At 38.5% G+C, this 27,990-nt stretch overlaps 2 protein-coding genes across 3 annotated transcripts; both read right to left on the bottom strand.

Annotated features, from left to right (window-relative positions):
• Window positions 1-92: 92 nt before the first annotated feature.
• LOC113911671 (EF-hand calcium-binding domain-containing protein 1-like) lies at window positions 93-27,218 on the bottom strand. 2 transcript variants are annotated; one of them, XM_027574464.2, is made up of 5 exons: window positions 26,210-27,218; window positions 12,851-13,006; window positions 5,210-5,361; window positions 2,865-2,969; window positions 93-592 (listed from the first exon to the last, which is right to left on the bottom strand). In XM_027574464.2, the coding sequence occupies exons 1-5, from the start codon at window positions 26,442-26,444 to the stop codon at window positions 530-532; spliced, it is 711 nt and encodes a 236-aa protein (XP_027430265.1). In that variant the 5' UTR covers window positions 26,445-27,218; the 3' UTR covers window positions 93-529. The 2 variants fall into 2 exon arrangements, with proteins under 2 accessions (XP_027430265.1, XP_027430266.1); XM_027574465.2 differs by lacking the exon at window positions 12,851-13,006 and having other exon boundaries at window positions 26,210-27,202.
• Window positions 21,144-25,852, bottom strand: LOC113911669 (bcl-2-associated transcription factor 1-like). Its single transcript, XM_035723360.1, is given in 3 exon segments — window positions 21,144-21,181; window positions 21,184-23,529; window positions 23,532-25,852. Coding segments are annotated over 3 exon segments (2,751 nt in total). The 5' UTR covers window positions 23,899-25,852.
• Window positions 27,219-27,990: the final 772 nt, after the last annotated feature.

The raw sequence follows: 27,990 nt of genomic DNA on the forward strand, positions 1-27,990 counted from the left end.
GCCGTTCCTAAACAGGGGAAGTCTGGCATTGTGAATGTTTACGTTTCCAACTTCTGTGGATAAGGAAGCAAGAGAAAAGAGGGTTGTGAAAGGCTTATTCACAGTATTTGCCACAAGAACCAAGCTTGTTGGCTAACTTAAAAAATAAAATTAGTTTATCATTACTTATTATAGGTGTTATTTTGATCATACTTAATATTGCAGAAACTGGGGATGCCTGGGCAGCTCAGTCGGGTAGGCGTCTGCCTTCAGCTCAGGTCATGATCCCAGGATCCTGGGATCAAGTCCCGCATCAGGCTCCCTGCTTCTCCTACCTGCCTCTGCCCCCTGTTTGTGCTTTCTCTCTCTCTGACAAACAAATTAATAAAATCTTAAAAAACAAAAGTTACAGAAACTGTTCTTTTAATATTACTTTCCACATCGTAGTAGTTATATGTAAATGAAGTGAAGCAAAGATAAAAACTTTACAATGCAAATGAAGATAAGCAGTCAGGTTCTGTTTCTGATTTTAATATAAGTATTGAGTGATTCACATTCCAAAACTAGAAGTCAGGATATGTCCGAATGCCAGTGTTTCAAAATCAATACAATTCTGTAAAGTAAAAAAGGTAAACTATTAGAACAAAGCTGAAATTAGAAGCCTACATTCTTCAGTTAACTTGTAAGAAGAATTTGCTTATCTTGGCAGAAATGAATCTGTATTTGTAAATGCTAGACTGCTAACCACTACATTTAGCATACCCACGTTGCTTTTCCTGTCAATGAACCACATAATTGGAAATTGGAACAAGTATGTTCAGGCTGTTGCCATTTTTTTTTTTTTTTTTTTTTTTTTACTGATAAAAATAACTTGAGAAGGCCCATACCAAATGGTGGTCTGTTTTTCTTTTCTCTCTATACCTAAAGACCTCTTGCCTATTGGATTGAATTTGAATATATACCAGTTAGGAAGGTTCATCATCAGTTATGACCTACTGATACAAACTTGCTGGGATGGCTCCAAGTGGTGGATGGTTTTAAAAAGAAGCTGCAGGCAAGGGGTTTGGCTTTACTTCCTTGTAAGGTAATTAGATATTTTTCTCTGCTGAACTGTAAAAGACACCTGAGAGACCCAAGCATAGAATTGGGAAGAGCAAGTTACTGTCTCGAACATGCTTCTCAGACATTAAGATGCTATGAATCTCTACCTCAGGGCCTTATTAAAACACAAATTCTGATGGTAGTGGCCAGGAGGTGGAGGGTGGTGGGAATGCAGAATTGTTTAAAGGTATAGAGTTTCAGTTTTGCAAGATGAAAAGAGTTCCAGAGACTGTACAACATTGTGAATGTACCTGAAGTTACTGAACTGTATGTTGTTGTTTTTTTTTAAGATTTTATTTATTTATTTGACAGAGACACAGCGAGAGAGGGAACACAAGCAGGGGGAGTGGGAGAGGGAGAAGCAGGCTTCCCGTGGAGCAGGGAGCCCGATGCGGGGCTCGATCCCAGGACCCTGGGACCATGACCTGAGCCGAAGGCAGACGCTTAACGACTGAGCCACCCAGGCGCCCCCTGAACTGTAGGTTTATAACTAGTTAAGACAGTACATTTTATGTTAGATGTATTTTACCACAATTAAAAAAAAATTCTCAGAGGGAGAATTTTTAAATTCTTAAAGGGAGGAGCTGCTCAGTGGGTTCTGTGTTGTTGAATGGATTTCTGATCTTTTCAGGATCTTTTCAGTGACTGTGTGGAGGCTAGCGTGCCTCCCCATCCCCACCAACATACACAATATTTGACCACAATAACAGAAAGTAGAACCTTTGCTGTGTCAAGCATCAAAAGGAAGGAAGGAGGGAGGGAGGGAGAGGAAAGGGAGAGGGGAAGGAAAAAGAGGAAAGGAAAAAGGAAGGAAGAAAAAAAAAGATTCTGAGGCATTTGGTTTGGGGTGGGGCCTGAGAGTTTACATTTCTCACATGTTACTAGGTGATACCATTGCTGCTCATGCACAGACTACACTGAGTAGCAAGGCTCTGGATAACTGGGCTACTGAATTCTGGGAATTAGTTGGTGTTCCATCTGACCTAAGTAGTTTCTCCATTCCAGTCCATTCTATACTGTTCCCCATCAGTCTCAAAATGAGAAGTCTGCCTTTCACACATTGCATTTTACCACATATTTCCAGGCAGAATTAAAATGTGGGAATAAACCACAATGGGGCAAATTAGAGAAATGAGCTGAGATAGCTCAGGAGAGCTTAACATCATGCAATTTCATGCACAAAATTGCCATCCGAATTACTACAGAGAAAAGTTTCTACAGGTTTGCAAAGCAGTTGATCAAAGGAAGAATTAAAGAAAATATTAATGTGTCAAATCAATTATTAGGCTGGCTCTTCTGGCTCAGAAAACTTGTGTCAAATTCATCAATGAAAAACCTTCATGAGCACAAATACTATAAAGTACTTTAAATGTGTCCAAGATTTTTAAAACTTAATTATTCTCAATATTTGACAACATTTGGGTTGAAAGAGACCAAGTTTTGTCCTAGCAGTTTATGGTGGGTACTTGCTGAATACACTGTTCAGTGTTCTATCCCTTAAGCAAACCAATATACCCTAGTTTTCTTTGGGAAAATGATATTAACATACAAGAAATCAGGAATTGTGTATAAGCTAAAGAAGTTACAAGCTCAAAAAGTCTGTTGAATATAATAAATAGTCATTATTGTTGGGCCCCATAGCATTAGGATGGAGCTGAGACCCTCATGTTTGCCTGAACTGCAGCAGTGTGCCAAAACCCCTACAGAGGTGAGTTGTCTAGCAAGTACTACTTTCTGATCCCTTAAAATTTTCTCTTAACCAATTTGAGCTGTTGGCACTGTACCTTTGCTTCTGGTAAACATGGTCCAAACACCTCCAACAAAAGTCTCTCTTCTTTTACTGCCTTTTCAAAGTCTGCAAAAGATATTTTGCCATCGTTGTCATAATCCTAGAGAGGAAGGTGATTTCTTGATAAATGATAGTTTTTAATTTTGCCTGGAAAATAACTCTTTGCCAAGTAAAATTATTAGTTACACTTCTGTGGACACTACTTATGTAAATCAAAAGGTACTTTTTATCAAGGCTACTTATCTTATTCCTGTAAGTCTATTTGGAATACCTGGTATTATGGGCTGAATGTTTGTGTCCCTCCTGCCTCCGAATTCACATGTTAAAGCCCCCAGTGTGATGATTTTGGAGGTGGGGTCTTTGGGAGGTAATTAGATTTGGATGTCTTGAAGGTGGACCTCCCAAGATATAATTACTATCCATGTAAGTGGAGAGAGACCAGAGCTCCCTCTTTCTGCCATGTGAGGACACATTGAAGTGGTGGCTGTCTACAAGCCAGGAAGAGAGCCCTCACCATGGAAGTGAATTAACTGGCACCTTATCTTGGATTTCCCAGTCTCAGGACTTTTTAAAATTTTATTTTTAAGTAATCTCTACACCCAACATGGGGCTTGAACTTACAACCCTGAGATCAAGAGTTGCATACTCTACCAGTTGAGCCAGCCAGACGCCCCCCGCCCAACCCTGCAGTCTCAGGATTTTGAGAAATAAATTCCCGTTTAAGTCACCCAGCCTGGTATTTTGTTATAGCAGTCCAAGAGGACTAAGACACCTGAGTTACTTTAGATACATAAAATACAGCCCTGTCCCTAAAGGACTTGCACTCTAATTGGGGGAATAAGACAAAAAAATAGAGGACACATATTATTATATTGCTACTTTTGTGATTAAAAACAGTGCCATAGGGCAAAGATTTTCAATTTTAATTTGTAGTAGTAGAACTTGTTCCTCAAAGGATTTCTGACTTGGGAGCCCATCATGTGAAAAGGATAAAAGTGAAGTTGCAAAAAAAAAAAGTGAAGTTGCTCAGGTAAGGAGCAAGGCACTGAGAGCAGTAACAGCTCAGGATGGACTAGAATCATGAAAAGATGCTTGCAGACCACTGGGAGGTCTTTCAGGATGGTTGAGATGGCCTTTAGGTAGGCAGAGAGGTATGGGGAGGAAATGCAGAACAATGGCTCAACCTGAATTCTGACAATATGAGGGAGTGTAAGTCAGGAAGAAGACAGACCTGCCTGGAGCGTTAATGACAGGGACTCTGGGAGATTAAACAGGGGGAGACCATGTATGTAAGTTATAAATGCCTTTACTTAATTGAATTTGGGTTTGATTTGATGGGCTCTTGTTTTTTCACTTCTGGGCATAACTAAATCAGGGTTGCTGAGAGTCTAACGTAGAGAAACGTTTGAATAATTATCAGAAAAAATTCACTCCATAATATTTCTTTTCAAAAAAGGAGGGAGTGGGTTTAGTACTGGGAAACATACTATCTCTCAAGAAGTCTACCCTGAGCCCTAGCAGCAGCTAGTGAGAGTATCTCTAATGGAAGAAGATATGCTAGAGTCTGTGTTAGCTGAAGGCGAGACTCAGCAGCCCCCATCATCTATTTCTTTCCTGATCCACTGAAGAGTAATGGAGGTGAGCTGGGTCCAGGCTGCCTTAGAGTCACAAATTTTCACTGGTATCCAGGATGGGGTCATAGTAAGAGGAGAGAAATTACTATGCTCATAATAAAGTGGTACTATTGGTTTCATTGAAAGAATTCTGCACCCCATTTTCTAGTGTGACCTTGGGTAAACCTATTTGTACTTCAGTTTTCTCATCTGTAAAACAGATCGTAATTTCTACTACATAGGGTTGTTTTAAGGTTAAAATGAGTTCATATATTAAAGTCCTGTGAAGGGTCTGGCATATAGTAAGTACTCTATAAGGGACAACTATTTCAATTATTATGTTATCTTGTTATAGTGTTTCAATGGATTGGAGGGCGAGGGTCATGAAGACAGATGAGAGTAGCATCCCATTTTACACAAATCAAATCTGGTGCACTACCACCCACACATTAATGAGGTTTTACGGATAGTAAAACACTTTAAACTAATTAACATTCATTTTGTGCGGTGATTCATTTAATCACCCAGGCATTCCATAAGTATTTATTGAGCACCCACTATCAGCCAGGCACTGTTCTAGGCAATGGATGGAGCAGAAAACAAAAAAAATCCCTTGCCCTCATAAAGGTTGCTCTCATTATAGAGGGAAATAAATCATTTCTTTGTCTTTAGCTTTCTCCAACATCTTCTTGATTGGATATAATAAGTTATAGGTTTTCATTCTTACCACTTTCTTCAGTGTTATATCTACCAACTCTTTTATTCCTTCATCAGTCTCTTCTTCAGATGACTGTTGGCATAGACTGTTCTTCAACATGTCAAATATCTCTTCTCGAGAAATGTAACCATCACCATTCAAATAGTAAACCTCAAAACAGACTGTCCAAAGCACAAGAAATGTAAAGACTTGGATAAGAACAGTTAAAATATCACTAGTCTTCTCCTTAGTTATTTCAATATATAGTTTTTTAAAAGATAATTTATACAGCCTATAATTATTGATCCATATGATAGATTTTAAAATAAAGCACCCTTTATTATACTTCTTTCCACAGGATTAAATCCCCCCTTGGATGTGGATTTTGAAATTGAGAGTTCAAAAATGTTATGAAACCTGAAACCGTGAAATTCCTAGAAGACAACATAGGAACAAAGCTCCTGGGCATAGGTCTTGGTAATGGTTTCATGGCTATGACACCAAAAACACAAGCAACAAAATAAAAAAGAAACAAATGGGACTATATCAAACTAAAAAGCTTCTGCACAGTAAAAGAAACCAACAAATGAAAAGACAACCTGTGGAATGGGAAAAAATACTTGTAAACGATATCAGATAAGGTGTTAATATCCAAAATATATTTTTTATTTTTTATTTTTTAATTTTTTAACATATTCATTTTTTTATTATGTTCATTGCCATACATTACATTAGTTTTTGATGTAGTGTTCCATGATTCATTATTTGTGTATAACACCCAGTGCTCCAAGAACTACAGTTCAATAGCAGAAAACCCCAACCCAATTAAAAAGTGAGCAAAGGACCTCAATAGACATTTCTGCAAGAAAGATAAATGAAAAGTCAACAGGTACAAGAAAAATGCTCAACTGGTCATTATGGAAATGGAAATTAAAACCACAATGAGATACCACCTCATGCCTGTGAGAAAGGCCATCATCAAAAAGAGAGCGAGAGAGAGAACAAATGCTAGCGTGGATGTGGAGGAAAGGGAACCCTAGTTTGCTGCTGGTGGGATTATAAACCAGTGCAGCCACTCTGGAACATAGTACGGAGGATCCTCATAAAACTAAAAATAGAACTGCCCTATAATCCAGCAGTTCTACTTCTGGGAATATATCGAAAGGTAATGAAAACACTAATTCAAAAAGATATCTGCACCCCCATGATCATAGCAGCATTAGGTACAATAACCAAGGTTTGGAAACAATCTAAGTTTCTATCGATCAATGAATGGAAAAGGAAGTTGCAGTATATATATATTCATGTAATGGAATATCATTCAGCCATTTAAAAAATGAGGAAATCCTATAATTTGTGACCACACAGATGGACCTTGAAGGCAGTATCCTAAGTAAAATAATTAAGACAGGGAAAGACAATACTCTGTGATCTCCCTTATATGTGGAATCCGAAAAAACAAAAACCAAACCAAACCAAACAAAAAACCTGACAACAAACTCAGAAAAAGAGATCAGCCTTGTGGTGACCAGAGGTTAGAGGGTTGAAGGAAGGGAAATTAGAGGAAGATGGTCAAAAGGTACAAACTTCCCATATAAGTTAAATAAGTACTAGGGAAGTAATGTACAACATGATGACTAGAGCTAACAATGATGTATGATATAGAGAAAAGTTGTTCAGAGAGTGAATCCTAAGAGTACTTGTCACAGGGAGAATTTTTTTTCCTTGTCTTTTTTTCCTTTTTCTTGTCTTCTTATTGTATCTGTATGAGAAGACAGATGTTAGCTGAACCTATTGTAGTAATCATTTCACAATATATGTAAATCAAACCAATCTGTATTGCCTTGAACTTACACAGTGATGTATGTCAATTATTTCTCAATAAAACCAGAAAAATAAAAGAATTTGGGGGGAAAAAGTGGTTGACAAAGATGCAGATTCCTGTTCACATGTACCTAGATTGGAGAGGAAACAGTTACAGATTGGATATCAGAATGAACTTTGTAAGAAACATTTGATATTGTCTTCATAATTAAAAAACAAATAAACCGAACTCCTCATTGAGATAGCACAAAGTAAGAGTCCAGATTCCTTGGTCGTAGCAGCTCAGGGAATGCTATTTTAAAATGTTCTCCAGATAAAACTGTATTTTAAAATGTTCCCTAGGTAAAACTGACGTAGCCAGTTGAAACCATTCCTCAATCCATATTGGAGAATCAGTCCTATAGGTACTTTACAACTAACTGTATTTTAAAAAGCAGCTCATTGGAAATTAACATATCTAAGATGTCTTGAAGTATATTTAAATATACTACATTATCTTATTTGGTGACTTCTTGTTTCTGGTATACTTTGAAATCAATGAGCTTAATTTAGGTACTTGAAACTATTTATAAACAATATCTTCTGTATTCAAAGAGATATCATCAATTCCAACTTGTAAATACTAATAGTCTCTTTCCTCTTCTCTGTCCCCACTGTTATTTCCTAGATAACTTCAACAATCTCCTCAGAAGCTCCCCTGCTTCCAACCAATATTTCATTATTTATTATAGTTGATTCACAACTGTCCTCTATGGGAGTGTTGGGGAGAGGAAACTGATCCTATTTGCTAAGATTCAATTTTAATGATATATGTTCAACTCACCTTATTAGCCCCACATCTCGATACTAATTTTCCCAACTCAACATGCTCAGTAAGACATCCATGCTTTCATTCCTACTGTTTCTACGTCTAGCATGGTCTTCTTTCTATTTCCTTCTGCTCAAGATTTACAAGAACCAACTGAAAGGCTACTTATTCTGTGAAAGTGTCTTCTGACCTACCAGATCCAAAGAACTTTCTCATCACTCCCATATAGTATTTTGAAAATACATAGATTTCTAAGCAATCCCATTATATTGTGGTTATTAGTTTATATGTATTATGTGACCCAGAACTGAGCATCTCCTGTAGTAGAATGATTTCCTGGGTCTTAGGTAAAACACAAAAGATTTTTATAGACTTTGAAAAAATGTGATGAAACTGCAATAAAGGAGATATATAAAAATACTTTTAAAGTAAACTCTACACTCAACGTGGGGCTCAAACTCACAACCCAGAGATCAAGAGTTGCACGATCTTTTTTTTTAAATTTTTATTGTTATGTTAATCACCATACATTACATCATTAGCTTTTGATGCAGTGTTCCATGATTCATTGTTTGTGCATAACACCCAGTGCTCCACGCAAAACGCGCCCTCTTTAATACCCATCACTAGGCTAACCCATCCCCCTACCCGAGTTGCACGCTCTTCTGACTGAGCCAGCCAGGTGCCCCTGGAGATAAATATTTAAACCTATGATCATTCAATACATACATACTCGTGTAACGTACGTGTGTGTGTGTGTGTGTATCTCAATATTATGACTCTCTTCTTAAATAGAGTATAAAAACTAAGTACAAACTTGATTACATAACTGACAACATTTTTCAATATATTTGGGTAGTGAGTCTGTCATCCCCTTGGAGCCTGCCTATCTGCACTATCCAAAATGATCTCTGTCTCCCTCGAGAGTGACTTCCACGACTTCCAACCATTCATTCATGCCACAGATGACCTTCCTCAGGTGCTAAACATACAGTAGAGAAGGAGCTTTTCTGGAGTTTGTAATCTAGTTAAATGTTTTGGCAAAAGCAATAGAACCAGGTATAAAATTCCAGAGTATCAGATTAGCTGTGTCTTTTTTGTTGAGGTACTTTAATCCATAGCACACATGCAGCACAATCCTATGAGAAGTAATATTTTTCCCAAGTTAACATATCCTGAAATGTATATGAAACATTTTTAGGAAAAGGAATTGGAGGAGGAAAATTCTTTGACAGTGTGATGCTATTCACTCATGTATAACAGAACTTAGAGTCACAGTCATTTTCCCTATGTACCACCACAAGAATTTACATCCATGAAAACTTAAGCTTTTCACTTCTCAGTGAGACTTTTGTATAAGAAAGCTGCAACAAACTTAAGTGGCAACTATATTTAAATGTTACCCCCATGAAAAATTAGACTGGAGAAAAGCTAAGGGAAAGAAAAGCCCCACAGGGGCACCTGGCTGGCTCAGTGGAGCATGCGACTCTTGATCTCAGGGTTGTGGGTTCAAGCCCCATGTTGGGTGTAGAGATTACTTCAAAATAAAATCTTAAAAAAGAAACCCCACATAATGTTGTATGTCAATTTCACCTCAATAAAAATAATTAAGAACCCCCCCCCACAAAACAGAGAAACAAAAAATTGTCAGAGAAATTTGGTGGTTTTTAAAATTGTTGCTATTGTTTAAAAAATGTGTGTTTAATGTAGGGATCTTCTTTTCCACGTCCCAAATCCAAATTCAAGTGGAACAAGGGACAAAAATTTGCTTACTTACTCAGAACTCCACAGCCTTTTCTTAAGCAATTTGACACGTTAAGCAATTTTGACACTTTAAGCAATTGTTCCCTTGAAGAATGCCATTGAAAACTGTTCCTATTCTCTTTCCAGGTTCCTCACCCCAAAACCTGGCCCCAGAGGTATAAAACATAGCAAATATACATCACACCAATGGTACAGGCGAAGTGAGGCCAGAGCTATTTATTTTTAGGCAAAATTGTGAATAGAGAAACTTTTGTCTTTGGAATTCCTAACATTCCTGTCCTGTAGGAAACCCCCGTAACCCTTCTCCCTGCGGGCCTGTGGGCATTCTTTGTCCTCAACCTTCTTCCCTCTCTTCACTCATCTACACAAATTCTAACACTAGAGTATTTATGTCTTATGGTTAATGTGCGTTTCATCTTGTTTTGTATCAATCCCTCACATCTTTTTCTTTGATCAAGAGACAAGGAATGGCCTCACTGTGACTTATGCACTGCCCTATATCAAGGTCCATTTCCTGCTGAGCCCAGAGGCAGCCACAAAAACCTTGGCCTTGCTGGCTCATTAGAGTTGGCATAAGCCCTGACCTTGACTTGCTGGTCTTGGCCTGGGCCTTAAGCCAAAGAGTTGTCCTGGTGACATTTAGGCATTACAGACCCAGTGAAGGAAGTGTTGGGGGTCCCTGGGTCTAGGGACTCTCCCATCAAACAGGCCACCCATTTCATGTTTTCATTTTCTTTAAAGCTGTCATGAACTATTTTTGAAAGGTTGCTATAGAGAACATGGGTTTTGTATTTTTAAAAAATGTTTAAGCATTCACTAAATACAAAATTGACAATGTATATTACTAAGTCAGTAATCACATATAGAAATCTTACACTTAAGCTTTTCTTCAAAAGTCCCTCGAAGGAACACTGATAATCATTTAACCCACTCTTTTGCATTTATGCAGTTATCATTGTCTTTGTCAAATGCAAAAAATACTGAAAGAAAAATACCGTAGAAGCATATTGCAATTTACAGCTATTTTATAATTCAAAAGTATATATAGTATATATGAAAAGATTTTTATAACTTTCCTCCAAAACAAAAACAAAAAAACACACCGATAAACTTTTCTCCCAAATTGAGGGGGAAAAAAGGTTTTGGCAGAGTCTTTCTTAAAAGTCAAAATTACTAGAAATATGTTTCCCCCAGATTTTTGTAGAAAGAAAAGAGTAATTCTCCTTCATGATCAATGATGAACTTCACTTGTGATGTTTTGTACAATTACTATGAGCCAAGAAGAACAACAGTGGAGCTAATCAAGATGATGATAATTTTTATTTTAAAAAGAGTTGGCAGGCGTGCCTGGGTGGCTAGTTGAGCAGCCAACTCTTGATTTTGGCTCCGGTCATGATCTCAGGGTCCTGGAATCAAGCCCTGCATCGGGTTCGTGCTCAGTGGGGAGTCTACTTGAGATTCTTTCTCTCTCCTCTCCCTCTGCTCCTCCCCCTTCCTATGCTCTGTCTCTTTCTCTCTCTCTAAAATAAATAATCTTTAAAAAATAAATAAGTAAAAAGAGATGCAAAGGGGGTACCTGGCTAGTTCAGTTGGTAGAGCATGTGACTCTTGATCTTGGGGTCATGAATTTGAGCCCCACGTTGAATGTAGAGATTACTTTAAAAAATAATAATAATCGGGGTGCCTAGGTGGCTCAGTCAGTTAAGCGACCGCCTTCAGCTCGGGTCATGATCCCAGGGTCCTGGGATCGAGCCCATCAGGCTCCCTGCTCAGCAGAGAGCCTGCTTCTCCCTCTCCCTCTGCCTGCCACTCTGCCTACTTGTGCTCTCTCTCTCTCTGTGTCAAATAAATAAAATCTTTAAAAAATAGTAATAATATAAATAAAATGCACTTAAAAAGAGTGGCAAAATTCTGTTCTAAACAGTCTGTATAAATACCTAAAGATATGGGTGCCTGGGTGGCTCAGTTGGTTAAGCGACTGCCTTCGGCTCAGGTCATGATCCTGGAGTCCCGGGATCGAGTCCCGCATTGGGCTCCTTCTCCCTCTGACCCTCTTCCCTCTCGTGCTCTCTATCTCTCATTCTCTCTCTCAAATAAATAAATAAAATCTTTAAAAAAATACCTAAAGATAAATTACTAAAATGACATTATTTTTAAAATTACCAATGAAATCCTAATATCCTATAGAAAATAAAGTGTTATTGACTCTCTTAGGGGTGATGTTGATTACTTTGATTATGATTATGGTTTCAAGGTATACACCTACATCAAAACTTATCAAATTGAACACTAAAAATTTGTTAATGAAACTGGATCACATTAAATAATTTCCTATTTCAAATATAAGATCTTGTCTTTTATTTTTTTTAGTATAATGAGTAATTATCATTTTTTGTACTGACACAGTATTTTTAGGAGGAAAAAGAAGTCATTTAATAGTTTACATGTCTACAGCATATGAATCCAAAGACATCAGGAATAAAAAGCCATATGCTTAACTTAAAAAGAAAAAACAATATTGCCAGCTTATTTAGTTCATTACTGGTTATTTCTCAAAGTGGTACAACTATGAGATAAGAAATTCTGAGTGAGTTTTTGTTAAAAACAATCCCCACAATCAAATCAACCTTTGTTTTATGTTGGCAGTCTTACCACAATTAAGTCTTTCTAGCTTGGCTTTGAAAAATTCAAGAGGCGCCTGGGTGGCTCAATCGGCTGAGCGTCCAACTCTTGATTTTTGGCTCAGGTCATGATCTGGGGGTTGTGGGATCAGCCCCCAAGCTCCTGGAGGGGCTCTGTGGTCAGCACAGAATCTGCTTGTCCCTTTCCCTCTCCTCTGTGCCCCACCCCGGGCTTGCGCTCTCCCTCTAAATCAATCTGTCTTTTTATTTTTTATTTTATTTTTTTTAAAGACTTTATTTATTTATTTGACAGACAGCGAGAGAGGGAACACAAGCAGGGGGAGTGGGAGAAGGAGAAGCAGGCTTCCTGCCGAGGAGGGAGCCCGATGTGGGACTCGATCCCAGGACCCTGGGATCATGACCTGAGCCGAGGGCAGACACTTAATGACTGAGCCACCCAGGCGCCTCTCAATCTATCTTTTTAAAAAAATTCGGAGTCTTTGATGACAACTGAATACATACATATATATATATATATACAAATTTGCCACATATAAATTTGTCATTACAAATGTATATTTGCCACATATTAATATATACACCACATATATTGCCATCTCAGCTTGGCTCATTTCAATTTCTTAAGACTCTTACCCCTATTCATTAGTATATCATCAGTCATTCCAAATATGCTGTGCAGGATTGCTCGAAACGCATTACGATCTAGTTCAAAATTGTTAAGTCTTACATTAGCTCTTTCCACCAAGCTGTGAAAAAGTCTTAGGAGACACTCTACTTCACTTTTTTTGACTGCAAAATAAAAATACAAATAAATACAGCTTAGACTTAGTTCTTGAGTATTCCAATCTAATAAAAAATACTTTACTAAGCAGCTCTTTTGTTCCCATGGTGCTAGATGCTCTAGCGATTAAAAAGTATGACATTGACTTGTTACTTGAGGGCTTTCCTTTCTGGGCGTCACCCAGAAGTCTCATAAGATAGTATGTAAATGAAAAATTATGTAATATTAACACTCACAATTATAGACATGTAAAGAAAGAGAAATCAATGTGGGAAAGAGGAGTTGGGCCATTTTCATGGGAGCAGACTTTGAACAGAGACTTGAAGAATGCATAGCATTTACACAGGAAGGAATGTGTTGGGGGTAGTACAATAGAGAATTACAGGGAGAGAAAACATGGGTAAAGGAAAGAAGTAGAATTGCGGTTGGGTTTGAACATGGTTTATTGGGAGCACAGCAAGTTGAGAAGAGAAAAAACAAGATTGAAGATGATGGGCTAATGGCAGACGGCCTTGAAAGCCTAGTCAGAAAATTAATATTTACAGTTGACATGAACCACATAGGTTCAAACTATGGGTCCACTTAAATGTGATAAAAAAAAACCCAACATAGTGCAGTACTGTAAATATATTTTCTCTTAAGATTTTCTTTCTTTTTTTGAGAGAGAGAATGGGGAGGGGTAGACGAAGAGGGAGAGAACCTTAAGGTTCCACGCCCAGTGCCCGATCTCACGACCCTGTGATCACTATCTGAGCTGAAATCAAGAGTTGGAAGCTTAACTGACTGAGCCACCCAGGTGCCCCATTCTCTTAGCATCTTCTTAATAACATTTTCTTTTCTTTAGCTTACTTTATACAATATATAATACATAAAATGTATAAAATATGTTAACTGCCTCTAAGTAAGTTCAGTAATAGGCTACTGGAGTTAAGGTTTTGGGGAGTCAACCATGGATTTTCAACTGTGTGGGGTTGGTGCTTGTATCCTCCAGGTTATTCAAGCATCAGCTGCATTTTACAGGAGCAGTGATTTTCTCATGGACCATCTTTGGACCATCTGTATGGGAGAATCAACCCCCTCTCCATTGTTTGTTTAATCCAGATTCCCATGTCTTGCCCCAGACCTACCAAGTCAGAATCACTAACATCAGGCGCAGGAATTAGCTTTTATTTTTTATTTATTTTAAGAGTTTTATTTATTTGAGAGAGAGCACAAGTGGGGAGGATGGGCAAGGGGAGAGGGAGAGCAGGCTCTCCACTGAACAGAGAGCCTGACACGGGGGTGATCCCAGGACCCTGGGACCATGACCTGAGCTGAAGGCAGATGCTTAACTGACTGAGCCACTCAGGTGCCCAGGAATTAGCTTTTAAACAAGAGGTGGGTTGACTCTTCTAGGCCTTAAGGGTTGAGAAGTGGTTTAGGAAAATTCATCTGGCAAAATTATATTTAAGGGGAAAACTGGAAGCATAGAAGCCAGGCTTGGAAGCGATAGGGCTTTGGTTAGGGAGGTGGAAATGAGGTCAGAGAGTGGGAAGGGGCTGGAGATGTTAATTTTCAAACAGAATTTTCCAATATTCATACTTAGGTTTCACTCTAGACTTAGGAAAAGGGTATTTTTAAAGAAGTGCATGGATGATTCTAATGCATTGTCACGACTGAAAATTAAAGGATTAGATTTAGTGGGTTGGGGGTACTAAAGTGCCTGGATTCCACTTCTGTTTCTTACCTAAACAGCGGACTTAGATAAGTCATATAGCTTCTTTATGGCTCAGGGTCCTCACCTATGAAACTGGGTATTGTCCTAGATGATCTCTGGGATTCTTCCAGTTTCTAAAAGCCCAATTCTATGAATCAAAGATTATTTGAAAGAACCAGAAGAGTTAGGAAGGAAAGCTGGTTACTATTTCTTTTTTCTCCTCCAACCCCCCTCCTTTTTTTTTTTTTCTTTTTATAGGGAGAGATTTTAGATGCTGTCTTTGAGATGATTTCTCAAACTGAAATCAATGACAACACATAGCACATACGCAGTTTGCAACATTATGTTTTCTACAATGGTCAGAATGATTTGGTTCTTAGGAGAATGGTTGACAAGTTTGAAGAATAAGCAATTACAAAAGTACCTACTAACACTGTTTTATGAACTGAATTAGATTCTCAGGCTCCACAGTGTAACTATAAGTCCTGAAATATGACCTAAAGATCATTTTTATCCATCCAATAGGCATTAATTAAGAGCCCCCTGTGAACTGGGCAATGAATACACCATGCTTCCTGCCTGCCAAGTTGTTACACTTTGGCTAAGAGATAAAAAAGTACAACAAGGTATGACAAGCACTATGATTGATGGTGTTTGGCAGTGACTCGAAGGAATAATCAATTGAGGGAGGCAGTAGGAAATTAAAAGTCCCAAGGAGGTGTCACTTAAGCTAAGGCCTGCCAAAGATAAGCATTTGCCAGAGGAGGCAGCTTGGAGTTATGTTCTGAGAGCTAGCTGCAGATGATTTGGTGGGGCTAGGTAGCAGACTTGACTTTACAGACAATGACGAGTTCCTGAAAAATTTTGGCTGGCAAGTTAACAGGATCATATTTGCACTTAAGGGAGAACACTTTTGTAGTAGATTCTTGAAACTACCTTATGAATGGTGAGTTCAGATGTAACAAGGTTTTCTTCCTAAAGACAATTTTAACAGTCCATCCCATCCCATATGCTCTTTGTACAATGATTTTGATATTCCTCTGAGAGATGGAATCTCTCCTTTACTTGAACCTAGGAGGGGGTAGGGTGTGTGTGTGGGTGTGTGGGTGTGTGTGACTGTTTCAACCAGTAGAGCTCAGTGGAAATGAGGCGATGTGACTTTTCAAGGCTAGGTCACAGAAGGGGATGCAGCTGCTCTGAGGACAAACACTTGAAAAGCCTTCTTTTTTTGTGTGTGAAGAAAAAGGAAGCTCAGGTGTGGATGCACTATGTGGAGTGCAGAGTATGTTAATTATTGCCTGAAAGTAGTCCTGCTCAATTCTGAGGGAGAGAATTATCAATGAGTGGAAATGTTAGCACGAACAATGTGAAAACGGATCCCTGAGGAAAGGGAGGTTTTGAGCAGGAGCTGCTCTGAGTCAAATACTAACAAGTCATTCAACACAGCTATCAGGGATTTTAGGCACAATCTTCAGGAGGTAATAACTTTTTTTGGGTTTTATCCATGTAAGCTCACATTTCATTATACCTAAAACCTTACTCATGAGGTCAAGGAACCATTGTAAAAGAGATGTGAAAGATCATAGGTAAGGAGAATGGTGAGGTGCTAGAGATTGGCCCATGTTATTTAACTTCATTTTGGAATAATTTTAGATTCACATAAGAGAAGCAATGATGATAGTTTGCATAAAATCTTCACTCTCTCCCTGTTAACACCTTACAAAACCATGGTACGGTTGTCAAAACAAATACACTAACATTGGCACATTAACTGAACTACAGATTTTACCCATTTCCCACTAAATGTCCTTTTTGGGGAGGTTCCAGAATACAAGCCAGGATATACTTGGTTGTCATGTCTCTTCAAATCTGTTAGTTTTCAGTCTTTCGTGACCTTGAGATTTTATTTTGCATTATGTTCAATTTGTGTATGCCTAATGTTTTTCTCATGATTAGACCGTGGCTAGGGGTTTTGGAGATTCACTAGAGATAAATTGCTGTTCTCACATGTCAGGGGGATACATATTAACAATGTTAACTCCTGATAACTTTGATCACTTGGTTTAGCTAGTCTACAGGGTCCTCCACTGTAGTTACTATTTTCCCTTTCCACAATCTATTTAGAAGCCAACTGGTCAAGTAAAATGGAATTCCACTTCTTGGGAAGGAGTATTGATACTGTTATTTGGAGTTCTCCTGAAAGGACGAGGTCTTTTCCCATTTACTTACTCAATTATTTATATCACTATGGGGGAGGGGTGCGGTCACATATACTTATAACAATTGTTAATTTTCTTGCTCAAATTATTCCAGTTTTGGCCATTAGGAGTTTCAGTTGGCTCTTGTATGTTTCACATAGCACAATCCATTGGCTTTTTCACCTCTTTGCTTCCTGGCACTACTTGCCAGGCCAATCTCATATCACCCCTGGGTGAGATAACAGGATATATATATATTGGTCTCTGCCCCTGGTTCCTGACACATAGCTCCCAAAACTCTTGGGATTTCCTAACTCATCTGAGCAGTAGGAGTATCTTTTGTTCAATTTAGTCATTGACCCTGGTTCTCAACACAAAACTCCTAAATCCCTTGGAACACAAGGGGTGATAGGAATCTTTTGTTCTAATGAGTGACTGCTGGCGACGGCCACCAGAAAGACCAAACCGTTGATTGAAAGCCTGGAACTTTGAGCCCCACCCCCTATTCTGCAGAGGGGCTGGATATTGAGTTAATGATCTATGATGGCTATGTGATGAAACCTCTCTGAAGACCCCCAAAGTACAGTGTTTAGGGAGCTTCTGGGCTGGTGAACATATGAAGGTCCTGGGAGAGAGAATGGAAGCTCCATGCCCTTTTCCACACACCTTGCCCTACGTATCTCCTCCACCTGGCTCTTCCTGATTACATCCTTTTATAATAAATCAGTAATCTATTAAGTAAACTGTTTTCCTCAGTTCTGTGAGCTGCTCTAGCAAATTGGACCTCCACTTTATAGCCAGTCAGTCAGAAGTGAAAATAACCTGGACTTGTGATGGGCATCTGAAGTGGGAGATAGTCTTTTTTTTTTTTTTAAAGATTTTATTTATTTATTTGACAGAGAGATAGAGAGAGAGCACAAGTAGGCAGAGTGGCAGGCAGAGGGAGAGGGAGAAGCAGGCTCTCTGCTGAGCAGGGAGCCGGACGTGGGGCTCGATCCCAGGACCCCAGGATCATGACCTGAGCCGAAGGCAGTTGCTTAACTGACTGAGCCACCCAGGCGCCCCAGAAGTGGGAGATTGTCTTGTGGAATTGAATTCAACCTATGAGATCTGATGCCATCTCAGGTGGTGTCAGGATTAAGAAATCGCTGGGATGCCACAGAAAATTGCTTGCTGGAAAAAACCACACAGTTGGAGACCAGAAGTGTCAGACGTATAAGTGTGGTAGTAATGTCAGAGTAAAAGAGAAACACACAGGTGTAGCATAGGGTTTCCTTTACACTCTGTACAGCTACTTCTTCAAGGAATCCTGGTTCTTTTTATTGGAGACTGGTATTTAGACACTAAGGTCTAGGCACTGGGTGTGCTTGTTACTACCAGGGTATTAATATTTCTAAGCCCAATACATAATGGGGGAGGGTAGAATATTTCTAAGCCCTCTCGGCAGACATAGCTGGAAAATATGTATGTATACTAACCTATGTGTGCATACATATTGGCCCATGTTATGTCTCACAAATATAGTGAAAGGCAAATACTGGGCTACTGGGTCTATAGATGGTCCTGGGCTAAATCCCAGAAGAGAAGATCAATTGTATTAAATAATTCATCAGGGCACCTGGGTGGCTCAGTCGTTAAGCGTTTGCCTTTAGCTCAGGTCATGATCCCAGGGTCCTGGGATCGAGCCCCGCCTCGGGCTCCCTGCGCAGCGGGAAGCCTGCTTCTCCCTCTTCCCACTCCCCCTGCTTGTGTTCCTGCTCTCTGTCAAATAAATAAATAAATCTTTAAAAATTCATCAACACTCAGGGCCTCATGAATTCATAAGGGTATATCATACTAGATTTAATTTATTTCCTCCTTTTAGTAGGAGTGGATCAGAGAAATGTAGTTCACAAAGTATTTGGATTTTAGCAAGACATATGAAAAATCTCTTATCCTTATATTAATTATCTACTCAGCATCCAGGAGTACCAAGCACAATAGTAGGCTCTCAAATAAATGTTTGCTAAATAAATGATAACCCCTTGTAAACAGGAGACGTAAAGGAATATACCAGATGAGTCAGGATCCAAAGTAACTTCTTAGCAAAATATCACTTGAATCAAACAACATGAAATTATTGGGAAGTTTTAAAATTCTTCACTTAGCTTTAAAAAAGTTTTAATCTACTAGGTGTAAAAATTGTGGCCAAACAACAGTATGTATGAAAAAGACTGGGTCAATTCCTAACTCGCTATCAGTCAAGCTGGGATTGCTATTAGGCTGACAGAACTGAAGTTTCATGAAACTAGTGATATATATTGGCTAATTGAATTTTAAATTAAAAAAAAAAAATTCTAAGGGAAGATAGCCACCATGTAGTTAGCAATAGTACTCAAGATTCTAAAGAAGGAAGAAAAAAGTATGATTTTCTGGGTTTAAAGCACAAGGAAAGGCAATAGGTAGTTGAAACCCCTGTAAATTAGTTTCTAAATGACAGGTGTGAAGGCTTAAGTGTAAAAATTAACCTCCAATGTGAGATATAATACCAAGACAATAAATTAGCTAGGTTTCAAATTCTACAGAAACCAAAGAAAGTGAAGATTTAATTAAATACATATACACACACACACATACAAAACCAGATTGCCAAGGATGTGTGAATATGCAACTTAATGTGTAAATTTAGAACAATCAAAAAAAGAGATTGAACGCATTAAAAAAAAGGAACTGAAGTTTCACTTGGAAAAGACAATTTTGATCAGAAATTCTTAAGCTTCAGTGTGTCTAATACATGGAGTGAATGATCTGGATGCTTGGCTCCCACTTGCAGATTTTTAAATGTACCTAGGGTGGTACCCAGGAATCTACATTTTCAATATGAATCTTTAGGTAATTCTGATGGTGAAGATACTCCTACCATATTAGGAGTAAGAGGTACACAGCCAAGATAAACTACAGATTTTGTGGGCCCAATGCAAAGAAAACATGGGACGCTCACTCAAAACATTTTTAAGTCAGTTTTAGCAGAGCATTAAACTAAGTGTAGGGCCCTGTGACAATGCGTAGGTGGCATACCCATAAAGCCACTTATTACGCCCTGAGGTAATGATCTGCCACCCCCATTAGATTAAATTTAGTTTAAATCTAATTAAATTTAAATTTAATTAAATTTTATTTTTTTCTGTCAAAACTTTTTGTTGAAAAACAAATTACTTAAAATACTACTAATGAACAATGTTTTGTTTGCCTATTTTTCCTTATGGTTAGACTACAAACTAATGTTTCAGCTGTCCAGAAGCTCAAATAAATATGTAAGATATGAAATCAGGTACATCTTTCTAATATATCAAGTTATTCTGCAGCATAATCCTCTTCCACACCAAGACCAAGATTACAGGTTTTGTTCTGTTTTATTTTTTTAAAGTAATACATTTGGTAGGAATGGATTTTTTATTTGTATTATTACAGACCAGTTTCTCTCTCAAAAAGATTAGCTAATATCTAAGACCATGACTCAAACTTTCAAATAAGAATAGAAAGACAACTTTTTTTGAGCCCAAAAAGTAAAGGAGCCTAAGAATAGTTTTTATAGGTCACTGCTTGCTTTCAGTTAAAAAAAAACCCAACCAAACAAACAAAAAAACCTCATACTTTTGGATCTTTTAATAGCTTGTACTTTTTAGGTATTGGCAAAGCTTTTTTTCCTCTTAAACATCTGCTGACATGTTAAACTAGCTTAGTTTACCAAAGTAAAAACCTTTTCTGTGGTACACCTCAAAAATTAGTCACCCTACAATGTAGTGTGTTTGAATTAAGGAGAATGTTAAACAGATGTATACGGTTAAAATAATTAGTGTGGTCTCTATAAACAACTTCTGTTCAGGGATTTGTATGTAGAGCTAACGTTTACTTCAGAATAAACATTAACAAACAGGGAAGGAAGAGAATCAGAACTTTCACAGAGCTGTACTTGACCGTATCTTATAGACAAAGCGAATTACAATGCGTGTAAGAAAAACAAAGTATTTTTTAAAAGTTGATAGTTACAAATATGGTACGTAACAATTTTCTACTTTATTTCAGTACAATTTTCAACATACAGTCTACTATTTTTCAAGGTATTTGAAGACTTAAAACAAAATTTCTATTGACTACTTGCAAACAGTAAAATTTAAGTAAAATGCTTACATTCTTATTTTGAAAACAAAAATCAGGTAAAAAATGGTGGGTGCAAGTTCTGCTCTCTGTTGCAATCTCACTTCAGATTTACTATTCCTTTTCTTCTTTGCGTCTGTCCTTCTTTTCTTATTTTCCATGGTCTCTTCTTCATCTTCAACAATCCCGTCCCCTTGGTATTTGTCATGAGTCCATTTTGGACTGCTACCTGATTTTTTGAAGTTAAAGCGCCCTCTGCCATGTTGAAAAGTACCACGACCTCTTCCTCTTTTGGCCCAATAATCCACACCATCATCTCTGTCATCATGCAAGAAGTACTTCTTGCTCTTTGGGGTATATTCTGGATCCCATTCCTCTTCCTTCGGTCTCTTTTGAAAAGTAGCATTTGAGTTGTTTGGACCAGTATTTGTCCCAGCAAAAACTCCTCTGGCTCTTCCTCTGCCTCTAATTCGAAAAAAGGTTCCTCGTGGTCGGCTAACTCCTCCAAAGCCTGAGTATTCTTTCAGTTCATGGTGAGTTTTAAATTCTTCTTCTCTTTCCTTCTTACTCTCCTTTTCTTCTCGAGAACTGGGAGAAGAAGGTGATGCTGAAGAGGATGAAGATCGAGAATGATCTTGCTCTCTACTGTTATGTTTACTGTCATCTTTGTAAGATTTGTATTCCTTGTAATCTTTTGGAGTTTTTTCCTGCTTTCTTGATCCACTGGATTCCCTGGAGCCCTTGGAATCCCCCCGTTCTTTACTTCTTTCTTTTCTCCGACGATCAATGTCATGCCGAAAATCAGCAGAATCACACCTTAGTTTTTTATCTCCCTTTTGATTTTCTTCTTTAAAAACTCTCTCTTCCCCTGCTAAACGAGTATGCTTCCTCAGGGCACTTGGAGAGATGTCAATTCTCCTGTGTATCTCAGGGCTCTTTTGCCTGGTACTATGTTCTTTGGTGGCTTTCTGATACGAAGTGAACCTCTCGTTTAGGGTCACTGCAGCTGATTTGAAGTATTGCTCTTTAACATGATGAATCAAGGACACAATGTGTTGAATAAAAGATTCTGAAGTGCTTTTGCTGGCCTGTGGCAACTTAATGTGGTCAAAGATGGATCGGAATTCTTGTTCCTTCTTGACAGAATGGACAAGTGTACTAGCAAGTAGCCTGTCTTTAGTCAAGGAAGCAGGTCTGTTAGAATCATCAAGAGGAACAGGTGCCATTTTGAGTTTGACTTCAGGACGATGAGAATCACTGGCTATCATTTTGATCCTAAGTGGGCTCTCCTCTCTGAAGGTAGACTTTTCTCGTGCATCCAGATTCTTGTGTAGAGGGGGACTGTAATCAAAGAGGTCTTTGAGCTTTTCAGACTTTACCTGCTCAGGTGACTGAGTTTCTTTCTTTACTGTTATTCTCTCAGAACTTTTGTCGTCTTCCTTGTGCTTATCTTTTGCAGTGCTAGGCCTTTCCACTACGTAGCCAGTCTCTTTAAGTTTATAATTTTTTTCTTCTCTAAATCCATCACTTTCTCTATTGCCTTTCAATGAAACTTTGGACTTGTACTTGGGTCCTTCCTCCTCAGTATTCCGGTGAGATGTAGTAGCAAAATTTTTACGCTGATCTGCAAGGACTGACTTCCTGAACTGTCTATAATCCTCTGTCTCCTCTGTGTCATCCCCTTCTGAATCATTAAACTTTTGTTTTCCAGACTCTTTATCACTAAAGTAACCTAGCGCTTCCTGATCTTCCCATTCTCCCTCTGCCCTCCCTTTCTCTGATCCTTTCTCCTTTGGAGCCTCTTTATCCCTGGTATTACCCCTATCAAGTAGGAATACTCTAGACTCTTCATCTGTGAACCTTTTTAAGAATTTTCCTGTCTTCGCAGTTTCCTGATCTCCACCATCAGGATAAAATGAAGAACATCCCCTAGCCTCATCTCTTGGAGCATTCTGTGGTGTGATTGTCTTTGCAGGGCTTCTTCGTGAAGGGATGTGAATTGGACTATTCTGAGAAGGACTGTACCGACTAGATCCATTTCCAACAGAACCAGACCCAGACCTTTCAGGACTATGCTGAATGGAATGTGAATGCTGAGAGGGGGTGTTTTTTGCAGAGTGGACTGTACTGAGCTTGGGGGCATCAGAGCAAGATGAATTCTGACTAGGTGGTGTAGCAATTGGTGACGGACTATGAGGTGATCTAGAACTATTATCATAAGCTGAGAGGCCAGGACAAATATCACCAGATGTGGCTGATGATTTGTTAAACTCATCAATAGATTCAGATGGGTCATGTTCAAATGTATCTTTCGGCTCCTCCTGTGATTTACTTTTCAAAGGACTCTCTTCTTGGGGCTCCCCTTCAGCTTTTTTGGTTTGTTTTTCCTGAGACCCTCGTCTTTTAGAGACAGGAGATTTGCTATATGGGGATGAAGAACGAGAAGAGGATGATCTTGGAGACCTAGATCTATATGACCAGCGAGATCTGCTTCGGGATTTTGAGAAGAAACGGATCTTCTTTTTGGACTCCTGGAACGTAAACGACCTCGTCCAGGACTCCTAGAGTGTCTTCTATTCCAGACAGGTCTATAACCACCTCGATGATATCTACCTCCTCCTCCTTGATAATACCCTCTGCCCCTTCCTCTGTACCCATAAGGTCGTCTCATTCCTCTATTATTTCTGTAATCTTGGCAATAATCTCTAGAATAAATACGACCTCTACTACGAGATCTTGAATATGTCCTGGAACGAGACCTAGAACTGTATCTCTTCTTTCTAGAATGTGATCTTGATCTTGATCAAGAACTAGACTGTGATCTAGACTTTGATCTTGAAGAATGTGATCTAGAATTGGAGCGACCCATTTCTTTTCTCCTTGGGTTTTATGCAGGATTAAACAGTCAAGTGAAGTCTTTAAGATACTGTAAAGTTCTTCCTGGAGAAAATGTTCTGAGAAATTAAACTCTAAATTCAAATTCCTGAAACGCCGAAAGCACCGTTCCCGGGACTTATCTCCGTTGTAACGACACAGCGGCCATTTCCTGACTCAAGAACGGGAGGAAAACCATAGAGGTATCCTCGACGCGCTAGCTCGTCTCCGTCACTTCCCAAATTTAATTAAATTTTAAATTAATTAAAAAAAATTAAAAACACCACTTAATTTTAATTTACATTTAAATAGTCACACATCCACTTAAAAAAAAAAATGGGGCGCCTGGCTGGCTTGGTTGCTAAAGCACGCGAAGACTCTTCATCTCAGCGTCCTGAGTTCAAGCCCCACCTTGGGTGTAGAGATCACTTAAGTTTTTTTTAGTAATAGCCACACATAGCTAGTGGTTACTGTTAACTGGACAGTGCAGCTCTAGCTCTAGAATGTTTTATTCCAGCCAGCTGCCCCAAAACAATCCTTTCTTGAGAGAAGGCAGCCAAGACGGCACTAGTCATTAGCCCTCCCCACACCTACCTAAAGAACCAAATTCCAGGGGCACCTGCTTGGCTCAGTTGGTAGACCATGTGACTCTTGATCTCAGGGTTGTGAACTGGAGCCCCATGTTGGGTAGAGAGATTACTTAAAAATAAAACCTTAAAACAACAGCAACAACGAAATTAAATTCCAGTCATGAGAGGCCAGTGTCTATCCTGGTCTCAATTGAAGGACCCAAGTAGTGAGCCAAATTCAACTTTCATTCTGCACTATGGTATAGTACTATACAGAATGACCATGAGTCTAGAATGCTTAACAGTAGCATTAACTTGAGAAATAAAGACTGAGTGCAGGCTCTGGCATCAGACTTACCTGAGTTCTAGTTCTGCCTCCACTAGAAAAGTCCACTGTAATTTTAGACAGTTTAAGACTTGGGTTTCCTCATCTGGAAGCATGGAAAATACCACCTACCTCATTGTTTTGAGAATTGAAGATAAACATAAACCACTTAGCACAGCATTTTCCAATGAAGAGCTCAATAAACATGAGTTGTTAGTAATTGAGTGTAAAATAGTAATCTGGTTACACTGGTGAATAGCTATAGCCTGAACTTTTGATCATAACTTTGCATCAAAGCTTTGGAAAGGAATGCAACTCATTTCTCTTTTCAAATAATTGCTAAGTATCTTCTTTGTAGGAGACTATATGGGATATGGGTCTGATCTAGTATTATATATTCATAACCTACAGACTTTCAGAGAATTGCTTTCAAATAACAAATTATGGTATTGAACACACATTTGGGTAGCAGACATTAATGAAAAGTTTCTTTAGGACGGGGAGAGAAGTTAGATTTTTAAAGTCTGCAAAACTTCCTTTTGAATGTTGTAAAACTCAGGTTGCTCAGAAAACAGCAAATAACAGAAGATAACATATTCAACATTGGTTAAATCTGCCAGATGGATTCTGGGTTGTCTGACAGGATTAGAAAGACAGGCCCTAGAAGTGCCTGAGGAACTCATGTCGTTTACAATACACCTGGAGTAAAAGAAAACTGAATTAAGTCTACAATGAGATTCTGAGGGTGGTGCCTAATACTAGTACAGCCCCAATAATGAGGCTGTTAGGAGGGTCTGAACTAAAAGTAATTTCCTCAGTCTAAAGACATTCTCAGAATTCTCAGTCAGGACTGCTTGTTGTCATGCCTGAGACAAAATATAGACAATTACTTTTTAAGGTCTGTCGGGGCAATCAGGGCAAGGAATCCCCCCAAACCTGTTCATTTTAATAAACACTCGCCATGTGCTATTTCTTCAACATCTAAAGTATCTTCTGTAGCTCTATCAATCCCCTGCCTCTATGGGTTTTGTGCCAGAAAACTCAGGGAACTGGTCAGAGTAAATCTTTAGTTTGAAATCTCTTATCAAATTTCAGACTTAACAGAATCAGTACTTGGTTGGAACATAATCCTTTAGCACTCATGCTGTCACAGAAGTTCTCAAATTACTCTTTCCACATACACAAATATATTTTAGGATTAAAATATTTTAAAATATTAAATATTTCCAGTGTAAGTGCAGGGATCTTGTAAGTTCACTTGTGATCTATTTTTTTAAATGGTCAAAATATTAGAAATTAGAGAAACCCTATTTTGGGGGTTACAAAGAACTTGCTAATGTCAAGTCTATCAATGTTTCTATTTGATGGAATAAGGATGTTCAGGCAGTGTTGGATGTCTGGTCAGTACTTACAGTTCTTCACAGTATTACTGATGGATTCCACCAGTTTCTTCAGAGTCTTCTGGTCCATGCCAAGTGTGGCTTTAACACAGTGCACAATCCTCAGATACCCTAGTTCCAAGCCTATGTGTCCTGGGTTGCCACTGATTCCAAAGTTCACTACTCTATGCCCAACAGAATGTGACCATGGCAACATTCCAGCAACCAAACAGAAGGTTCTCAAGTGAATGAAAAAATATGCAGCCATGGTTGTTACGTAAACTCAGTACAAATGCAGTGATTTCATTAATGTTATTGTGATCTGAAATATTACAGCAATCCCAACATCTGTTTTCTTTAGGGCTAAACACACCACTTAAAGTGGTATTTGATATTACTGTCATTTATTTTTCCTTAGCACAAACTGTATAGTTGAAAATGTTTCCTTCCTATCTGAACACATAAATGAGAAATTAGATTATAAAGACCTTATCTTTACACTGAAATAAAGTATTTTTCCAGGCTATAAAAAGCTCCTTCAAATATTATAACCTCCTTCAAAAACTCTAACTAAGGGGTGCCCGGGTGGCTCAGTTGGTTGGGCATCTGGCTCTTGGTTTCGGCTCAGGTCATGATCTCGGGGTTGTGGGATCAAGCCCTGCAATGGGCTCCGCACTCAGTGGGCAGTCTGCTTGAGATTCTTTCCCTACGCCACACCCCCTGCTTGTGTGCACTCTCTCTAAAATGAATAAAGAAACCTTAAAAAAAAATTAGAAAATAAAAACTTTAACTAAGCACCCTCTCATGATCTCCAAAGAGAGACTTTAATCTGGGAGCTCCTAGAGAAATGTAAATCCCCATTTATACCCCTCCAACTTGTATCTGACTAACTGTAAGAAAGCATGCTGTAACCATGCCAAAGCTGGCCAAAACGGCAACTGTGCTAACTCTCGTCTACTGTCAAATGCTAATACGGAGAACAAACATCTCCGAGTCTGTTTGCTGGCTTTCACTATGGCAAGGCATGAAAATGTACTAAAATGATTTTTAGAATTTAGGACACTACATCCTTATAAATTTTAAATAAAACATAAAAATGAACTTTAAAATAAGACAAACACATCTGGAACAAAAAATCTTTCCCAGAACTTTTCTTTAGGAAATACCAGATGAGTGTTCATTGATTTTAAGTTGAAAACTGGCAATGTTTTAGAAGAGTGAAACCTGTCACTTAAATCTGAAGAGTAACTGTTCTCGATTTCTCTGAGGTTAGTCTACTGTTCTTCATGAAATGAAAGATTATTAGGCAACAGGCTTTTAACACACCCCGACTGAAGGAATATGAACCCATATTCTGGATAAAGTAAATTCAGGACACTCTTATGGTATTTAAAATACCTAAATATACCAAGGGCAACCAAATGAATCCAAAAAGTACCGGTATAAATTCAATTTTTTGATTCAGACACTCATCAACTTTGTTGCAGTTACCTTGGCATTATTATCCAAATAACACGCCCTGTGTTTATAAAACTGGTGTAAAATTATTCAAGAAAAAGCATGGTCTGCTGGAAGGAGGAAGTTAAGAGATGTTAGTAATTTGCATATAACATTACCTGGTCAAATTTTCTTCCCATACCTTATTAGAAAGAAGACTGTTAAGGCTACCAGCAGAGGAAGAAAAGGGGAACCCTCCTACACTGCTGGTGGGAATGCAAGCTGATGGGCAGTCACTCTGGAAAACAGTAGGGAGGTTCCTCAAAAAGTTGAAAATAGAGCTACCTGACAACTCAGCAATTGTACTACTAGGCATT

Source organism: Zalophus californianus, chromosome 12 (assembly GCF_009762305.2).
Source record: "Zalophus californianus isolate mZalCal1 chromosome 12, mZalCal1.pri.v2, whole genome shotgun sequence".
Taxonomy (NCBI): Eukaryota; Metazoa; Chordata; class Mammalia; order Carnivora; family Otariidae; genus Zalophus; species Zalophus californianus.